The sequence below is a fragment of the Hemiscyllium ocellatum genome (assembly GCF_020745735.1).
Source record: "Hemiscyllium ocellatum isolate sHemOce1 chromosome X unlocalized genomic scaffold, sHemOce1.pat.X.cur. SUPER_X_unloc_1, whole genome shotgun sequence".
In the NCBI taxonomy this organism is placed as follows: Eukaryota; Metazoa; Chordata; class Chondrichthyes; order Orectolobiformes; family Hemiscylliidae; genus Hemiscyllium; species Hemiscyllium ocellatum.
The window spans coordinates 338,183-358,749 of record NW_026867588.1 but is presented as its reverse complement, the minus strand read 5'-3'; the positions used below and the strand labels follow the sequence as shown (position 1 = coordinate 358,749).

Genomic DNA, 20,567 nt, shown 5'->3' with positions numbered 1-20,567 from the left:
GTGAGACTGTGTGTGTGAGAGAGAGAAAGAGTGTGTGAATGAGCAAGAGAGAGTGAGAGTGTGTGTGCATGTGAGAGAGTGAGTATGCGTGTGAGAGAGAGTGTGTGTGTGGTGAGGGAGAGAGTGAAAGAGAGTGAGGGTGTGCATGTGTGTGTATGTGAGAGCGTGTGTTTGTGTGAGAGAGACAGACAATGAATGCCTGTGTGTGAGTTAGAGAGTAAGTAATAGAGTGTGTGAGTGAGCAAGAGAGCGAGTGTGTGTGCATGCGAAAGAGAGTGTGTGTGTGACAGAGAGAATGAAAGAGAGAGAGTGTGTGTGTGTGAGAGAGAGACGTACAGACAGCGAGACATGAAGGGACAGATAGATACACATACACACACATCTCCACACACGGAGGGGTAGATAGAGAAAGAGAGAGAGGGAGGCAGGAAGAGACAAAGAGAGAGGTAGAGAGAAAGGCAGAGACAGGGAGAAACAGACAAAGAGAGAGATTGGGTGCAGAAGGCAAACAGACATATAGAAACAGAGAGATGGGGAGGGAAGAGAGAGACAGAGATAGAAATTGAGAGGAGGAGTGAGAGACAGAGACAGAGGGAGGGAGTCAGACAGTGAGACTGAAGCATAAGAGGCAGCAGAAAGAGAGAAAGAGGCAGAGAGAGATAGAGAGCGATAAAGATAGAGAGAAATAAGAAAGAGGGACAGACAGGCAAAAAGAGGGAGACACAGAGAGAGGGATGAAGAGATAGAGCGATAGACAGAGAAAGATAAAGAGAGAGCTAGAGACAGGGATGAGAGAGATTGAGAAAGAGAGAGACCGAGAAAGAAAGAGAGAAAGAAACAGAGATAAAATCAGACAGATGCAGAGATTAATATGTGTGTGTGTGAGAGACAATAGAAATAGATAGAGTGAGAGACAGAAATCGAAAGAGAGAGACAGACAGACAGAGATAAATAGAGAGAGAGAGAGAGATAGGAGACAGAGAGTGAGAGGAAAACAGAGCAGGTGAGACAGGGAGTTAGTGAAAGAGACAGATGGAGAGAATGATTAAGACAGAGAGAGAGAGAAAGAAAAAGAGACATAGAGAGATAGAGAGACACGAACAGATATAAAGTGACAGAGATAAAGAGACAGAGAGATGAGACAGAGAGAAACACATAGAGAGAGAGAGAGAGGCAGAGTGAGAGAGAAAAGGATAAAGAGACAGAGAGAGGTACAGAGAGAGGTAAAGTGACAGAGAGATAGAGATAGACAGATAGACAGAGAGAGGGAGTGAGGCACAGAGAGAGAGAGAGAAAGATAAAGAGACATAGAGAGATAAAGAGAGAGAGACACACAGAGATAAAGTGACAGACAGAGAAAGAGATAAAGAGACAGAGAAAGGTACAGAGAGAGGTAAAGTGACAGAGAGATAGAGATAGAGAGACAGACAGAGAGAGGGAGTGATGCAGAGAGAGAGAGAGAAAGATAAAGAGACAGAGAGAGATAGAGAGAGACACACACAGAGATAAAGTGACAAAGATAAAGAGACAGAGAGAGATAGAGAGAGACACACACAGAAATGAAGAGACAGAGAAAGAGAAAGAGATAAAGAGACAGAGAGAGATAGAGAGACACACGCACAGAGATAAAGTGACAGACAGAGAATGAGATAAAGAGACAGAGAGAGATAGAGAGAGACACACACACAGAGATAAAGTGACAGAGACAGAGAAAGAGATGAAGAGACAGAGAGATAAAGAGAGACACACACAGATAAAGTGACAGACAGAGAAAGAGATAGAGACAGAGAGAGATAGAGAGAGACACACAGAAATAAAGTGACAGAGACAGAGAAAGAGATAAAGAGACAGAGAGAGATAGAGAGAGACACACACACACAGATGAAGAGACAGAGAGATAGAGAGAGACACACTCAGAGATAAAGTGACAGAGACAGAGAGAGAGAGACACACACACAGACAGACAGAGAGAGAGAGGCAGAGAGAGAGAGAGAAAAAGATAAAGAGACATAGGGAGAAATAAAGGGACATTTGATAACATGTTGTTTTTGGTGTGAGGTTTCTCTCACTCCCTAACCCTGATTCCCCCCACCCACCCCAATCCCTGACCCTGGGGGAGACTCTTGCAAGCCGTGCTGGGTTTTTTTCCCAACTAACAAAAATCTATCTCAACTTTGATGTGTTCGCAATATCTGCCTCGCATCACGTGTGCGGGCACAGTAATTGCTCGCTTTGTGCGTCATCTATATATATATATATATATATATTTTCTGGAGTGTGTGTTTATCTCTGTGTCTGTGTCTGTGTCTGTGTGTGTGTGTGTGTGAGTGTGTGTGTGTGCCTCTCACTCTCGCCCAAGGTGTGCACACCCCAGACCCCTCTCCCCTCCCACCCCCACCCCCAAACCCCGCGCCAACTCCCAGCGCACACACACTCACACTCACACACACTCACACACACTCACACTCAACAGGGAGAGACGGGGAAGGGGGGGGCTGCGTTGGACGGGGGATGTACGACAATTTCTGTCTGGGGAAATTTTCCTGGCAGTTTCAGGAGCAGGGTCTGGGGGAGAGGGGAGGAGGAGGAGGAGGAGGAGGGGGAGGAGGGGGACGCAACCCCGGGATGTACCTCTCCAACTGCGCCGCCTACTATTTACCGGAATTCTCGCCGTTCCTGCCGTCCGCGCAGAGCCCGGCACAGCGCCGGGTGGCTTACCCCTTGCCCCCGGGAGCGGGTCCCAGGGACCCCGCTCCGTTCGCCTACGCGTACGCGGCGGGGGGAGAACCGGCGGAGAGTGAGCTCCTCCCCCCCCCTCCTCCGCCCGTCTCCATCGCCGACTTGCTGCTGGGAGACGGCGCGGGGTACGGTCAGCGGCGCCACCTGCTACAACAACAACAACAACAACCGCCAAGACAAGAACTGCAGCCGCCGCCGCCGCCCCGGTGCAGCCCCGAGCGGGTCGCCCGTGATTTCTACCCCGGGAAAGGCCAGCCGCCAGACGGGTTCCCGGGCGCGACTTACGCCGGAGGAGGAGGGAGAGGTGGAAATTTCAGCGACCAACCGCATCAACTGCTCCTGCAGCAGGCGGCGGCGGCGGCGGGAGAGCCCGGACCCGTCCCGGGAGGGAAGGCAGGACCGGAGGCAGAGCCGAGACAGGCGGTCGGAGCCGACCCTCAGTCCGGACACGGGGGCAATCGGCCGGGAACAGCAGCGGCCGTTCCTCCGGGTCACACCGCAGGGAAAGCCCTCAATAATTCCAGTAGGTGGACTATTTTATGTGTGTGTGTGTGTGTGTGTGTGTCTGTGTGTGTGTGTGTGTGTGTCTATGTGTCTGTGTGTGTGTGTGTGAGAGAGAGAATTATTGTGTGTGTGTGTGAGAGAGAGAGAGAATTATTGTGTGTGTCTGTGTGTCTGTGTGTGTGTGAGAGAGAGAATCATTGTGTGTGTCTGTGTGTCTGTGTGTGTGTGAGAGAGAGAATCATTGTGTGTGTGTGTGAGAGAGAGAGAGAATTATTGTGTGTGTCTGTGTGTCTGTGTGTGTGTGAGAGAGAGAATCATTGTGTGTGTCTGTGTGTCTGTGTGTGTGTGAGAGAGAGAATTATTGTGTGTGTCTGTGTGTGTGTGTGTGTGTGAGAGAGAGAATTATTGTGTGTGTCTGTGTGTCTGTGTGAGAGAGAATTATTGTGTGTGTCTGTGTGTGTGTGTGAGAGAGAATTATTGTGTGTGTGTGAGAGAGAGAGAGAGAATTATTGTGTGTGTCTGTGTGTGTGAGAGAGAGAGAATTATTGTGTCTGTGTGAGAATTTGTGTGTGTGAGAGAGAGGGAGCGAGACAATTAGTGTGTATCTGTGTGACAATTTGTGTGTCTCTCTGTGTGTGTGAGAGAATTATTGTGTGCGTGTCTGTGTGAGAATTTGTGTGTGTGAGAGTGGGAGCGAGACAATTATTGTGTGTATCTGTGTGACAATTTGTGTGTCTGTGTGTGTGAGAGAGGGATCGAGACAATTATTGTGAGTATCTGTGTGAGAATTTGTGTGTCTCTCTGTGTGAGAGAATTATTGTGTGTGTGTCTGTGTGAGAATTTGTGTGTGTGAGTGGGAGCGAGACAATTAGTGTGTGTATCTGTGTGACAGTTTGTGTGTTTCTCTGTGTGAGCGAATTATTGTGTGTGTCTGTGTGTGAGAATTTGTGTGTGTGAGAGAGGGAGCGAGACAATTAGTGTGTGAATCTGTGTGACAATTTGTGGGTCTCTCTGTGTGTGAGAGAGAATTATTGTGTGTGTGTCTGTGTGAGAATTTGTGTGCGTGAGAGTCGGAGCGAGACAATTAGTGTGTGTATCTGTGTGACAATTTATGTGTCTCTGTGTGTGTGAGAGAGAATTATTGTGTGTGTGTCTGTGTGAGAATTTGTGTGTGAGAGAGTGGGAGCTAGACAATTAGTGTGTATCTGTGTGACAATTTGTGTGTCTGTGTGGGAGAATTACTGTGTGCATCTGTGTGAGAGAGCGAGCAAGAGAATTAGTGTGCATCTGTGTGACAATTTGTGAGTGTGTGAGAGAGAGAATTGCTGTGTGCGTCTGTGTGAGAATTTGTGTGTGAGAGAGAGAGAGGGAGTGACAGAAATTATGTGTGAGAGCGAATTTGTGTGTGCGAGGGAGAGATAGAAATTGTGCGTGAGAGAGAATTTGGGTGCGTGACAGAGAGAGTCAGAATTTGTGTACGAGAGAGTTTGTGTGTGAGAGAGAGAGACAGAAATTGTGAGAATGTGTTGAGAGAGAATTTGTGTGTGAGAGAATTTCTGTGTGAGACAGAAATGTGTGAGAGAGAATTTGTGTGTGTGTGTGAGTGAGAGAGAGACAGAAAGTGTGTGAGAGAGGATTTGTGGAAGAGAGACAGAATTTGTGTGAGAGAAATTTTGTGTTTGTGAGGGAGAGAATTTGTGTGAGAGAATTTGAGTGTGTGTGTGAGAGAGAGAGAATTCGGGTGTGAGAGAGAATTTGTGTGTTTGTGGGAGAGAGACAGAATTTTTGTCTGAGAAGTTTGTGTGAGAGAGAGAGAGAATTTGAGTGCGCGAGAAAGAGGTTGGCTGTGAGAGAATTTGTGTGAGAGAGAGTGAGACAGAATTCGTGTGTGAGGGAGAATTTGAGTGCAGTGTGTGTGTGTGTGTGTGTGAGAGAGAGAGAGACAGAAACTGTTTGAGAGAGAATCTGTATTTGTGGGAGAGAGACAGAACTTGTGTGTGAGAAATTTTGTGTGATTGAGAGAGACAAAATTTTTGTGAGAGATAATTTGTGTGTGAGAGAGAAAGGCAGAATTGGTGTGTGTGTGAGAGAGAGAGAGCCGCAGAAATTGAGTGAGGGAGTGATAGAATTCGTGTGTGAGGGAGAATTTGAATGTAGTGTGAGAGAGAAAGACGGAATTTGTGTGTGAGAGAGAATTTGAGAGTAGTGCGTGTGAGAGAGAGACAGAAACTGAGAGAGAATTGTGTTTGTGGGAGAGAGACAGAATTTGTGTGTGAGAAATTGAGTGTGTGTGTGTGTGTGATAGAGAGAGGGAGAGAGACCAAAGTCGTGTGTATGAGAGAATTTGTGTGTTTGTGGGAATTTTTGTGCGAGAAATTTTGTGTGTGTGAGAGAGAATTTGAGTGCGTGTATGAGAATGTGAGACAGAATTTGTGGTTGTGAGAAAGAGAATTTGTGTGTGAGGAAATTTGTGTGTGTGAGAGAGACAGACAGACATTGTACGTGAGAGAATTTGTGTGTGTGTGTGTGTGTGAGAGAGAGAGAGACAGGATTTGAGCGGAAAAGTGTGTCTACGGGTGACTGAAGCGTGACAGAAATAATTTGGGTGTGTGAGAGAGAAAGTGTGTGAGGGAATCTATATGTAAGAGAGAATTCGTGAGTGTGAGACAGAGAATTCGTGTGTTTCAGAGTGTGAGGAAGAGATTTTTGTATGTGTGTGTGTGTTTGTGAGGGAGGGAGCGATACTGTAAGTCCCTGTGTCTGTCTGTCCATTTAACAATGAATGGAAACATCTCTCTGTGTGCGTTTTATTTCCCAGGGAATTTTTATTTGAGGTTTTATAAGCGCCGGATATGTATTTATTGAGGTCGAAAAGTGTAGCTTTGTTATCTCAAATATTTTTATGATGAGAGCCAGCCTTTGAGTGGGAGGGTGTTATAGCAACAACATCCGACCCAACTCTCGGCATCGGAGAGTCTGTGAAAATTTTAAAGACTTTGAAAACCACATTCGTCTTCAATCAGAATGGCTTGTTAAACTGAAAACCTTTCCCCCTCCCTCCCCCACTCTCTCTCTCTCTCTCTCTCGGCCACGTTAAATTGAGCATAATATTACATCGGGTTTTCACAGAATCTCTCACTGCACCGTTCCCCCAGCACTGATGGAATCGTTGAAAGCGTTTATATTGTGGAAGGGATTCTGAACACACACACACACACACACACACATGCACAGACACACACACATGCACAGATACATGCACAGACACACACACACACATGCACACACACACGCACAGACACACACACATACACACACACACACGCACACACACACACACACACATGCACACACACTCTCTCTCTTCGCTCACACAAACCTCTGTTTAAACGAAAACCGACAGACGGCGGAGCAACTACTTTGCAATATTTACCCGTTAAAATATTGACAAGACGCCAACAGAGTTGCGTTTTATCTTTGGGGAAAAAAAATCCTGGGCGATGTCCACAATATTGAGATATATTCACATGTCTAAATAATCACCTTGTTACAAATCTCTGCTGAAAAATACCGGGGCACGGGTCTGCCCGGTGATTACTTCGGAATAGTTAAAAGTTAAAAATAGTCTCCCCAACCAAGTCTGAGTTTTAAAAGTTTAGGGGCGATAACTTTGAAATATTTACAGGTTCAAAATGCATAGGCACACACACAAACGAATTTTTAAAACTTAACTCAACGATACTTTTGAGGTACTTATAAATTAATCACAAAATATACATGCAATCTGTGATTCATATGGTGATCATTATGAAATATTTATCTATTAAAATGATCATTATGGACCCAGATCTGTGCCTTATAAATCTGGACCATTTATGCAGAGGTTACTTTGAGATATGTACATTTTAAAATAAGCCACAAATCTGGGTTTTGAAAAAAAAGCTACAGAGCCCTGGAACAGGCTGTGTTGAAATGATTTCATCAGACAAACTCACAAGTCGCTGGCTTTAATAAAAAAAACCGTGATGTTTGCATGTTAAAACATCCCCACAGGCAGAAATGCACAGATACAAATTTGAGTTTTAAAAATATGGGGTGCACGCAGTGATTACTTTGAAATATTTGCATGGTTAAATTGAACACGAGTCTGATGCTTTGGAACAGTTCGGTGTTAAAAAAGATCACGACCCTAGTCCTCAAAAGTGTCTTATTTAAAAATAATCGAGGCGGACACAAATCTTTTTAAAAAAAAAGAGAGACATGAACCAAAGATCTGTACAGAGATCACGGTGAGATATGCACATATTAAAATAATTACCCCGTTCAGCCATAATTTTAAGTACCTGGGGGCCTATATAGTGATTACTTTGAGATATATTCATACTAAAATGATCACTAGGAAATCAGTATTTTTGAAACCTGGGGTGGGGATTTAGACAGTGATTATTTAGAAACATTTCCACCTCGACTCAAAAAAACTGCCTTTGAAAAAACCGGGGATCTATGCAGAGTATATTTCGAAATATTTAAGTGTTAAAATAATCACACAGACGCGCACAGTTTTAAAAGCCTTGCTAGAGTGTGTGTACAGCGCCCACTTTAAACCGTTTACATGGACAGGCGCAGGGATGTACAGCACGGAAACAGGCCCTTCGGTCCAACCCGTCCATGCTGACCCAGATATCACTAAATTAATCTAGTCCCCACCTGCCAGCACCCGGCCCATATCCCTCCAAACCCTTCCTATTCATATCCCCATCCAAATGCCTCTTAAATGTTGTCATTGTACCAGCCTCCACCACATCCTCTGGCAGCTCATTCCATACACGTACCACCCTCTGGGTGAAAACGTTGCCCCTTAGGTCCTTTTTATATCTTTCCCCTCTCACCCTAAACCTATGCCCCTCTAGTTTTGGACTCCCCCACCCCAGGAGTCTATTTGCCCTATCCATGCCCCTTATGATGTTATAAACCTCTAGAAGGTCCACCCCCTCAGCCTCCGACGCTCCAGGGATAACAGCCCCAGCCTGTCCAGCCTCTCCCTATTACTCGACTTGGAAACATCCTTGTAAATATTTTTTTGAATCCTTTCATGTTTCTCAACCATTTGTCCTATAACAGAGAGACCAGATATGAGCACAGCATTCCACATGTGACCTAACCCATGCCCCGGACAGTGTATAAAAATGATCGCACGGGCATAGACCCCCACCTCCTCCCCCCACCCCAAACGCAGACTTATGTTTTAAATGTTTTGGGGGAGGGGCGATTTGTGCAAAAATTCCTTTGAAATATTTCCAAGTTAACGTAATCTCCATGGACAAAAGTCTACGTTTAGAAATCTGTACCGAGATTACTTTGAGATGTTTACATGTCAAAATAATCACACAGATACACACACACATACACACACTCACACACACCCTACACACACACATACACACCCTCCACACACACTCACACAACGTCCACACCCACACCCTACACACACACACCCTACACACACACTCACACAACGTCCACACCCACACACACACCCTACACACACACACCCTCCACACACACTCACACAACGTCCACACACACACACACACACACACACACACAGTTACACAAACCTGTATTTTATAAACTTGGGCAGTTTCTATAGCGATCACTTTGAGACATTTACATGATAAAAATTATCATACGCACACACATATACACACCTTCCACGCGCACACACCCTCCACACACACGCACTCACACACACCCTCCACACACACACACACACACACCTGTATTGTATAAACATTGGGTCATTTCTACAGAGGTAACTTTGGGATATTTACATGTTAAAATTATCACACACACACAAAAACCTGTATTGTATAAACACAGGGAATTTCTACAGAGATTATTTTGATTCATTTACATGTTAAAATTATCACACACATCCACACACACACAAACCTGTATTTTATAAACATTGGGGAATTTCTACAGAGACAACTTTGAGGTATTTACATGTTAAAATTATCACATACACACACACACACACAAACCTGTATTTTATAAACATTGGGGAATTTCTACAGGGATAACTTTGGGGTATTTACATGTTAAAATTATCACATACACACACACACAAACCTGTATTGTATAAACATTGGGGAATTTCTACAGAGATAACTTTGGGATATTCACATGTTAAAATTATCACACACACCCACACACACACAAACCTGTATTTTATAAACATTGGGGAATTTCTACAGAGATAACTTTGGGGTATTTACATGTTAAAATTATCACACACACACAAAAACCTGTATTGTATAAACACAGGGAATTTCTACAGAGATTATTTTGATTCATTTACATGTTAAAATTATCACACACATCCACACACACACAAACCTGTATTTTATAAACATTGGGGAATTTCTACAGAGACAACTTTGAGGTATTTACATGTTAAAATTATCACATACACACACACACACACAAACCTGTATTTTATAAACATTGGGGAATTTCTACAGGGATAACTTTGGGGTATTTACATGTTAAAATTATCACATACACACACACACAAACCTGTATTGTATAAACATTGGGGAATTTCTACAGAGATAACTTTGGGATATTCACATGTTAAAATTATCACACACACCCACACACACACAAACCTGTATTTTATAAACATTGGGGAATTTCTACAGAGATAACTTTGGGGTATTTACATGTTAAAATTATCGCACACATGCACACAAAACCTGTATGGTATAAACATTGGGGAATTTCTACAGGGATAACTTTGGGTATTTGCATGTTAACATTATCACATACACACACACACACACACACACACACACAAACCTGTATTGTATAAACATTGGGGAATTTCTACAGAGATAACTGATTCATTTACATGTTATAATTATCACACACATGCGCACACACAAAAACCTGTATTGTATAAACACAGGGAATTTCTACAGAGATAACTTTGATTCATTTACATGTTAAAATTATCACATACACACACACACACACACACATAAACCTGTATTGTATAAACATTGGGGAATTTCTACAGAGATAACTTTGGGATATTCACATGTTAAAATTATCACGCGCACGCACACACACACAAACCCAGGTTTTGTTTTAAAATAAAGACTGGAAAATTAATACTTTGGGAATATTCACACGATAAAATAGCCTCGCAGGCGAATGATGTTTGCGTGTCAAAATGACCAGCACATTCCAAGCCATCGGTTCTGGTGTTAACCAGCAGAGCCGAGCCGGAACCGTTTGGTTTATTGTTATGTTTTCGTTTTGTTGATGTGTCATAATCCCCCTTTCCCCTTTTTCCTGTCCAAACCCACAGGCGGATCCCGGGCCAGGAAGAAAAGATGTCCTTACACCAAGTTTCAGATCCGTGAGCTGGAGAGGGAGTTTTTTTTCAATGTATACATCAACAGAGAAAAGAGGACGCAGCTCTCCCGGTCCCTGAACCTCAGCGACCGCCAAGTTAAAATCTGGTTTCAGAACCGGCGGATGAAGGAAAAGAAATTGAACAGGGACCGATTGCAGTATTTCTCCGGAAACCCGCTCCTGTGAAATTTACCAGCAACGGACATAAGCGTGCGTGGTGCGTGTGTGTAAACACAGAGAGGGGGAGACACGAAATATTGGCTCCATTTGCAAATAAATGCAACTGGGAGGGAGGGAGGGAGAGAGAGAGAAAGTGAAAATGGATTCCTATTCTATCGCAACCAACCGATCGCACACACAAAATAAACGAGGTCAGGCTGGGGTGGGGAAAGGGGGGCGTAGGTATTTGACTGGGCTGTTCACCCACATACAGGCAGGGATAGAGACACATACACGCCCTCTTGCAGACGCTTACACACACACAAACAAACACAAACACACACAGACTCTCTCAGATGCAGACACACACACTTGGACACACATAGACACACACATGCAGACACATAGAGTCTCTTAGATACAGACAGACACACACACACAGACACACACTTAGACACACGCACATACAGACCCACAGACTGTCTTAGGTACAGACACACAGACACAGAATCCCTTAGATGCAGACACACACACACCTTGACACAAACATACAGACGCATAGAGTCTCTTAGATACAGACACACACTTAGACACACCACATGCACACAAGCACACACACTCAGGCACATGTACACACATACAGATGCTCACACACACTTAAACACACAAATACAGACACATAGAGTCTCTTAGATACAGACACACACACTTAGACACACGCACATACAGCACATAGAGTCTCTTAGATACAGATACACACTTAGACACAATGACATGCAGACACGTAAAGTCCCTTACATACAGACACACACACACAAATAGACACACACTTAGACACACCACGTGCACACAGGCACACACACTCAGACGTATGTACACGCGTACAGATGCTCACATACACTTAAACACACACATACAGGCACATAGACTCTCTTAAATACAGACACACACTTAGACACACACATACAGACGCTTGACTCTCTTAAATACAGATACACGCAGACAGTCACACACACATACAGACACATAGACTCTTAAATACACACACACAGACACACACTCAGACACACCACGTGCACACAGGCACACACACTCAGGCACATGTACACCCATACAGCCACTCTCTCACACACTTAAACACACACATACATACAGACACATAGACTCTCGTGATACAGACGCGCACACACAGAGACACACTTCGGTTCTCTTAGATACAGACACACACTCAGACACATGCCCACTCGCGTAGACACACACAAGCATGCACACACACACTCACTCAGACCCACCCACACACAGACACGTACACTCTCTCGGATACAGGGACACACACACACACATACACACACTTACACAGACGCACTCACGTAGGCACACATCCACATAACCACACGGTATTTATTCCAGCTGCCAGCGCCCCTCTCCCAGCCGCTCATTCCCCCTCCCGCACCTTTCTACCGCTTCATAGGATCAGCCGCCAAGTTTAGTTTATCTCTGATTAACAGGAGGTGCCACTCAGAGTGACTCCTTCCCGCTGTAACTCAGAATGGGAATTAATTAATTAATTAATTAATTGTGATGAGAATCGGAACGGACCGCTTTAATAGCTTTCAACTGTTCCGGTGTATCTCCGTTTCGTTATTTGTGTGAGTGTCTGTGTGTGTATGTTGTGTATGTGTGTGTGTGTGGTTGTGTGTATGTTTGTGTGTGCGCGCATGTCTGTGTCTGTGTCTGTGTGTGGACGCCTGTGTGCGCCTATGTGTGTGTTTGTCTGTGTGTGTGTGTGGACGCCTGTGTGCGCCTATGTGTGAGTGTGTGTGTGTGTGGACGCCTATGTGTGAGTGTGTGTGTCTGTGTGCGTATCTGAGTTTAATTTTAATTAGCACGGGTCAGTGCAAGTCCCGACATGTGTGTGAGAGTTTGTGAGTGGCAGTGTTTGTATGTCTGAGTGAATATATATGCATGTCTGTGTGTGTGTAGGTCTATGTGTATTCTGTCTGTCAGTATATTGTGTGTGCATCTACATGTGTGTGTGTATTTGAGTGTATGTGTGTTTGTATGTGTACGTTTGTGTCAGTGTGTACATATGTGTGTCTGTGTATCTGTGTGTGTTTGTGTGTTTGTGTGTCTGTGTGTGTGTCTGTGTCTGTGTGTGTATGTGTGAGTGTGTGTGTCTGTGTGTCTCTGTGTGTGTGTGTCTGTGTGTGTGTGTCTGTGTGTGTGTGTGTGTCTGTGTGTGTGTTATGTATTTGTTTTTGGCTATTGTGTCCCAGCCTCTCATAAGTTGCTTAAACGGACCTCTGTTCTGTCTCCGGCACACAGAACAAAAAAAAATGCTTCCATGCTGGATTTTAATGTGAGTCTGCAGTTTACATTATCAAATAAACTACTGTGAAATATTGTAAGGGCCACTTTCATTTGAGAGTCGTGACTGTTTCCACTTTTTAAAAAAAAATCTGTTTTTGTTTATTTCCTGAGTTAACGGGCGTCTGGGGGACACTCCCTCTTGCTCGTGGTTACAATGAGAGAGAGAGAGAGAGAAAGAGAGAGAAAGGAGATAATTTTATTTTTATCAAGAGATGCGTGAATATGAAACACACCAAACCACATGAAACAGCAAATAGCTCACTCCAGACACTAGGAAGAGGCGGGTGGGGGGGGGGGGGGGGGAATTCACAGCAAAAAAGTGGTGAGATTTGCTTTTTGTGTGAACAATTTTATATGTTTGTGTGTGTGTGTGAGAAAGAGAGAGAGTGTGTGAGAGAGAGTATGTATGTATGGAGTGAGTGTGGTTCAGATAGGTATGTCTATTTTGTTCATTCAGGTGTGTGTTTGTGAATGTGATTCACACAGGTGTGTGCACAGTTTGGGTAGGTGTGTGTTTGTGTGAGGGTTTTATCTAGGCATGTGTGTTGTTAGGGGTGTATGTTTGAATGTGTTTCATATAGGTGTGTGTTTATGTGAGTGTGGTTCATCTAGGTGTGTGTGTGTACGTTGTTTAGATTGGTGTGTGTTTGAGTGTAGGGTGTGTGGCTTGGAAGTGTGTGTTGGTGAGTATGGTTCATAGGGATGTGTATGTGGTTCAGATAGGTGTGTGTTTGTGAGTGTGCAAGTCGAGGTCATATAGGGGTGTGCGCGTGTCGTTCAGGTAGATGTGTGTGTTTGTGCTACAGATAGGTGTTTGTAGGGTGTGTATGTGTGGGTCTGTGGTGTAGAGGGATGTCTGTGTGTGCACGCACGCGCGTGTGTGTGTGTGGTTCACATTGGTGTGTCGAAGTGTACATTGTTTCATTAATGGTTTGTTGCCCTGTGTCCGTTTGTGTGTGTTTATGTGTATGTTGGTGTGTGTGTTTGTGCACGCATGCATGTGTGTGTTGGTGTGTGCGTGTTTGTTCATGTCGGTGTGTGTGTGCATTTGTGTTCATGTCAGTGTCTGTGTGTGTGTGTGGCTGTGTGTGTTGGCATGTGTGTGTTTGTGTGCATGTGTGTCAGTGTGTGCGTGTTTGTGTGCATGTGTATGGTTCACATTGGTGTGTCGAAGTGTACGTTGTTTCATTAATGTTTTGTTGCCCTGTGTCTGTTTGTGTGTGTTTATGTGTATGCTGGTGTGTGTGCGCGCGTATGTGTGCATGTATGTGTGTGTCAGTGTGTGCGTGTTTGTGTTCATGTCAGTGTGTGTGTGCGCGTGTGTGTGTTGTGTTCATGTCGGTGTGTGTGCGTGTGTGTGCATTTGTGTTTATGTCGGTGTGTGTGTGCGTGTGTGTGTGTTGTGTTCATGTCGGTGTGTGTGTGCGTGTGTGTGTGTTGTGTTCATGTCGGTGTGTGTGTGCGCGTGTGCGTGCATTGGTGTTCATGTCAGTGTGTGTGCGCACGTGTGTGTGTCAGTGTGCGCGTGTTTGTGTGCATGTGTGTCAGTTTGTGCGTGCTTGTGTGCACGTGTGTGTGTAAGAGTGTCTGAGTATACATGTGCGTCTGCCTATGAGGGAGCTGAGGTGGGTGCAGGAGGTAGGTTGAAAAATTGTGTTTTTCGAGGAACATGTTCAGTCTAGACGACATTATAAAGTTTTGGGGTTGGGGGAGAAAAAAATGAAATCAGTTTCCTCTTTTCCTCCTTAATCTCTCTCTCTCTGAACTCTGCTTGTTCCACACAAACAGCTAAAGAAACACATCCCTTCCTCCCCATGAGCCATCCTTATATTACTGGCCACGCGTTTCATTCACTTTATTGCTCTGTCTGAGTCAGTAGAGCCCCTCCCTGAGAAAGTAAAGACAAGTTCAGTCGTCACACTCCTCCCCCAGTGTCTGTGGCGAGGGGAGATGGGGAAGGGACAAGCTGGGGCGTTAGGGGGATGGGGCTTGTTCCAATAAAACTATTTACGTGGATCCTTTGCGACAGGTGGAACTTTGTGAATAAGAAAGAAAGACTTTTATTTCTGTGGAAAGGAATGTTCAAGCCTGCACACCCCCTCCGCCCCATGTCCATGTCTCTCAGTGCTTATGTGTGTGTGTGCCTCTCTATCTCTTTACGTCTCTCATACTCTGCACCCAGGTCTCTGTGTGTGTGTGTTTATGTGTGTTTCAGTGTAGCTCTGTTTGTGTGTGTCTCTGTGTACCTCAATCTCTCTCTCCCTCTCTCCCTCCCTCTCTTTGTGCATGTGTTTCTTGCTGTAGTCACGTTTATTGAGTCTCTATGTCTCTCTCTGTCTTTCTCTGTGTATGTGTGTCTCTTACTGTAGCTGTATTTGTGTGTGTCTCTATGTCTCTCTCTCTCTTTCTCTGTGTATGTGTGTCTCTTGCTGTGTTTGTGTGTGTCTCTATGTCGCTGTCTCTCTATGCCTTTCTTGATCTGTCTCTCTCTTTGTCTCAGTGTAGCTGTGTTTGTGTCTGTCCCTATGTCTCTCTCTCTCTCGCTTTCTCTGTGTGTGTTTTGATGTAGCTGTGTTTGTGTCTCTCTCTATGTCTCTCTCACTCTCTCTATGTTTTTCATCTCTCTCTCTCTCTCCCTCTCTGTCTCAGTGTAGCTGTGGTTGTGTCTGTCTCCATGTTGCTCTCTTCTCTATGTATTCCTCAGTGTCTTTCGGTGTGTGTGTCTGTGTGTGTGTGTGTCTGTGCGTGTGTGTGCGTGTGTGTATCTGTGTGTGTGTGCGCGTGTGTGTGTGTACTGGTGTAGCTATGTTTGTGTGTGTCTCTATGTCTCTCTCTCTCTTTCTCTGTGTATGCGTGTCTTTTGCTGTAGCTGTGTTTGTGTGTGTCTCTATGTCTCTCTCTCTCTCTTTCTCTGTGTATGTTGTCTCTTGCTGTGTTTGTGTGTGTCTCTATGTTGCTGTCTTGATCTGTCTCTCTCTTTGTCTCAGTGTAGCTGTATTTGTGTCTGTCCCTTTGTCTCTCTCTCTCTCTCTCTCGCTTTCTCTGTGTGTGTTTTGATGAAGCTGTGTTTGTGTCTCTCTCTATGTCTCTCTCACTCTCTCTATGTTTTTCATCTCTCTCTCTCTCTCTCTCAGTGTAGCTGTGGTTGTGTCTGTCTCCATGTTGCTCTCTTCTCTATGTATTCCTCAGTGTCTTTCTGTGTGTGTGTGTGTGTGTGTGTGTGCGTGCGTGTGTGTCTGAGTGTGTGTGTGTCTGTGTGTGTGTGCGTGTGTGTGTGTGTGTATTGGTATAGCTGTGTTTGTGTGTGTCTCTATGTCTCTCTCTGTCTTTCTCTGTGTATGTGTGTCTCTTACTGTAGCTGTGTTTGTGTGTGTCTCTATGTCGCTGTCTCTCTATGCCTTTCTTGATCTGTCTCTCTCTTTGTCTCAGTGTAGCTGTATTTGTGTCTGTCTCCATGTTGCTCTCTTCTCTATGTATTCCTCAGTGTCTTTCTGTGTGTGTGTGTCTGTCTGTCTGTGTGTGTGTGTGTGTGCGTGTGTGTGTATGTGTGTGTGTATTGGTATAGCTGTGTTTGTGTCTGTCCCTATGTCTCTCTCTCTCTCGCTTTCTCTGTGTGTGTTTTGATGTAGCTGTGTTTGTGTCTCTCTCTATGTCTCTCTCACTCTCTCTGTGTTTTTCATCTCTCTCTCTCCCTCTCTGTCTCAGTGTAGCTGTGGTTGTGTCTGTCTCCATGTTGCTCTCTTCTCTATGTATTCCTCAGTGTCTTTCTGTGTGTGTGTGTCTGTCTGTCTGTCTGTGTGTGTGTGTGTGCGTGTGTGTGTGTATGTGTGTGTATTGGTATAGCTGTGTTTGTGTCTGTCCCTATGTCTCTCTCTCTCTCGCTTTCTCTGTGTGTGTTTTGATGTAGCTGTGTTTGTGTCTCTCTCTATGTCTCTCTCACTCTCTCTATGTTTTTCATCTCTCTCTCTCTCTCTCAGTGTAGCTGTGGTTGTGTCTGTCTCCATGTTGCTCTCTTCTCTATGTATTCCTCAGTGTCTTTCTGTGTGTGTGTGTGTGTGTGTGCGTGTGTGTCTGAGTGTGTGTGTGTCTGTGTGTGTGTGTGCGTGTGTGTGTGTATTGGTATAGCTGTGTTTGTGTGTGTCTCTATGTCTCTCTCTGTCTTTCTCTGTGTATGTGTGTCTCTTACTGTAGCTGTGTTTGTGTGTGCCTCTATGTCGCTGTCTCTCTATGCCTTTCTTGATCTGTCTCTTTCTTTGTCTCAGTGTAGCTGTATTTGTGTCTGTCCCTATGTCTCTCTCTCTCGCTTTCTCTGTGTGTGTTTTGATGTAGCTGTGTTTGTGTCTCTCTCTATGTCTCTCTCACTCTCTCTATGTTTTTCATCTCTCTCTCTCTCTCTCTGTGTCTCAGTATAGCTGTGGTTTTGTCTGTCTCTATGTATTTCTGTAACACCAGGTTATAGTCCAACAGGTTTATTTGGAAGCACTAGCTTTCAGAGCGCTGCTCCTTCATCAGGTGGTTGTGGAGGGTAAGATCATAACAACAACACCGGCATCTCCAAACTATGTATTCCTCATTCTGTGTGTGTGTGTGCCTCAGTGGAGTTGTGTTTGCGTGTCTCCATGTCTTTCTCTCATGCATATTTTTCAACCTCTCTCTGCCTCAGTGTAGCTGTGTTTGTGCCTGTCTTCAGGTCTCTCTCTCTCTCTCTCTCTCTCTCAGTCATATTTCTCAATCCATCAGCATAAGTGTTTCTGTATGTCTATGTGTGTGTGGCTCTCTCTCTTTCTGTGTATGATGTGGTGGAGCCAAGTGTTGGACTGTACAGACAAATCTAAAAATCACACAACACCACCTTACAGTCCAATAGGTTTGTTTGAAAGCACTAGCCTTCAGAGCGCTGTTCCTTCAAAGCTGTGGAGTAGGGTCATAAGATACAGAATTTATAGCAAATGATTTCAGTGTCATGGAACTGAAACAATATATTGAACAAGCCTAAATTGCTGTTAAATCTTTCATCTTTTAGAATGAGTTACAGGTTTTGGTTCATTAATGTGTAAATCCCAGGACTTCTTTTAAGTCACATTCTCTTTCTGTGTGACTCAGTCGCTGTCTCTTTCTGCATTGTTTCTCTGTGTAGCTGTGTTGTCTCTCTCCCTCACTCTGAGTACTCTACAATCTCTCTGTCTCCGTGTAGCTGTGTTTCTGTATGTCATTATGTCTCTGTCTCTTTCTGTGTATCTCAACCTCTCTCTCTCTCTCTCTCTCTGCACGTGTGATCTCAATGTAGTGGTGTTTATGTGTTTCCTATGCCCTGTCTCTGTGTGTGGGTCTGTGCATGTGTCAGTGTCCCTATCTGCATTTGTGTGTGTCTTTGTATGTATGTGCTTTCAAACCCTCTCTCTATGTTTATGTGTGCCTGTGTGTGTGCCTTGGATATATGCATACCTGTTTTTGTGTTTGTCCCTCTCAATGTATGTATCTTTGCATTTATGTCAGTTACCCACATGTCTGTGTGTGTGTGCTTCTCTATCTCTCTGTCTCCCCGCGGCCTCGTATGCATGTGTTTGTGTTTGCGTGTTCATGTGTCTCTTTTACATTTTGTATGTGTATTTGTGTCTAGCTCTTATGTTTTCGCCTCTGTGAAGACAAGTATGTTTATGCAAATTTCCAACAGGTGCACGTGTGTGTATGCTTATGCATACACCTCTCTGTTTTCATGTGTTTGTGTGTGCACTTGGTCTCTCGCTCGCTCTCTCTGTCTGACAGTGTGTCGATGTTTGAGAAAGTGTGTGTTTGTGTGTGTATGTCTGTCTCTCTGTCTGACAGTGTGTCTCTGTTTGAGAAAGTGTGTGTGTCTGTGTGTGTCTGTTTCTCTGTCTGACAGTGTATCTCTATTTGAGAAAGTGTGTGTGTGTCTGTCTCTCTGACAGTGTCTCTGTTTGAGAAAGTGTGTATATCTCTGTGTGTGTATCTGTCTCTCTGTCTGACAGTGTATCTCTATTTGAGAAAGTGTGTGTGTCTGTGTGTGTGTGTGTGTCTATCTCTCTGTCTGACAGTGTGTTGATGTTTGAGAAAGTGTGTATGTCTGTGTGCGTGTCTATCTCTCTGTCTGACAGTGTGTTGATGTTTGAGAAAGTGTGTATGTCTGTGTGCGTGTCTGTCTCTCTGTCTGACAGTGTATCTCTATTTGAGAAAGTGTGTGTGTCTGTGTGTGTGTCTATCTCTCTGTCTGACAGTGTGTCGATGTTTGAGAAAGTGTGTATGTCTGTGTGAGTGTCCATCTCTCTGTCTGACAGTGTGTCGATGTTTGAGAAAGTGTGAATGTGTGTGTGTGTCTCTCTCTCTCTGTCTGACAGTGTGTCGATGTTTGAGAAAGTGTGTATGTCTGTGTGTGTGTGTGTCTCTCTCTCTGTCTGACAGAGTGTCGATGTTTGAGAAAGTGTGTATGTCTGTGTGTATGTGTGTGTCTCTCTCTCTGTCTGACAGTGTGTCGATGTTTGAGAATGTGTGAATGTCTGTGTGTGTGATATTATCGCTGGACTATTAATCCCGAAACCCAGGTAATGTTGTGGAGCCCGGGTTTGAATCCTACCATGGCAAATGGTGGAATATGAATTCAGTGAAAGTCTGGAATGAATAATGATGATTGTAAATTCATAGTCGCTTGTTGGAAAACCCCATTTGGTTCACTCAAGTCCTTCAGGGGAGGAAACGACCATCCTTACCAGGTCTGGCCTATAAGTGACTCCAGACCCACAGCAATGGGGTTGACTCTTAACTGGCTTCCGCGCAATCAGGGAGGGGTAACAAATGCTGGTCTAGCTAGTGACATCTTCGTCTCATGACGAAGAAAAAACACATATGTGTGTGTGTACATATGTGCGTGTGTCTCTCTGTGAGAGTGTGTATCTGTATTTAATTTATGCATGTGCATGTCTGTGTGGCAATTTAGCACGGCCAATCCCACCCTAACCTGCACATCCCTGGGCACAATGGGACAACTTAGCACGGCCAATCCCACCCTAACCCGCACATCCCTGGGCACTACGGGACAATTTAGCACGGCCAATCCCACCCTGACCTGCACATCCCTGGGCACTACGGGACAATTTAGCACGGCCAATCCCACCCTAACCTGCACATCCCTGGGCACTACGGGGACAATTTAGCACGGCCAATCCCACCCTAACCTCAGATGGGTAGGTAACTCCAAGCGGTTTGTGTTTCCAGGGATGTGATCAAACCCCCACTTCCTACCCCCACCTATACGGTCAGCCGCACGTCTCTCTCTCTCTCCCTCAACCCCAACTCTCACCCTCACACCCCATCTCCCACCCTCAACCCTATCTCTCACCCTCAACCCCATCTCCCAC

At 44.7% G+C, this 20,567-nt stretch overlaps 1 protein-coding gene across 1 annotated transcript; it reads left to right on the top strand.

The window, feature by feature from the left end:
- Positions 1–2,625: 2,625 nt before the first annotated feature.
- On the top strand, positions 2,626–10,851 carry LOC132808927 (homeobox protein Hox-C11-like). Its single transcript, XM_060822342.1, has 2 exons — positions 2,626–3,262; positions 10,619–10,851. The coding sequence occupies exons 1-2, from the start codon at positions 2,626–2,628 to the stop codon at positions 10,849–10,851; spliced, it is 870 nt and encodes a 289-aa protein (XP_060678325.1).
- Positions 10,852–20,567: the final 9,716 nt, after the last annotated feature.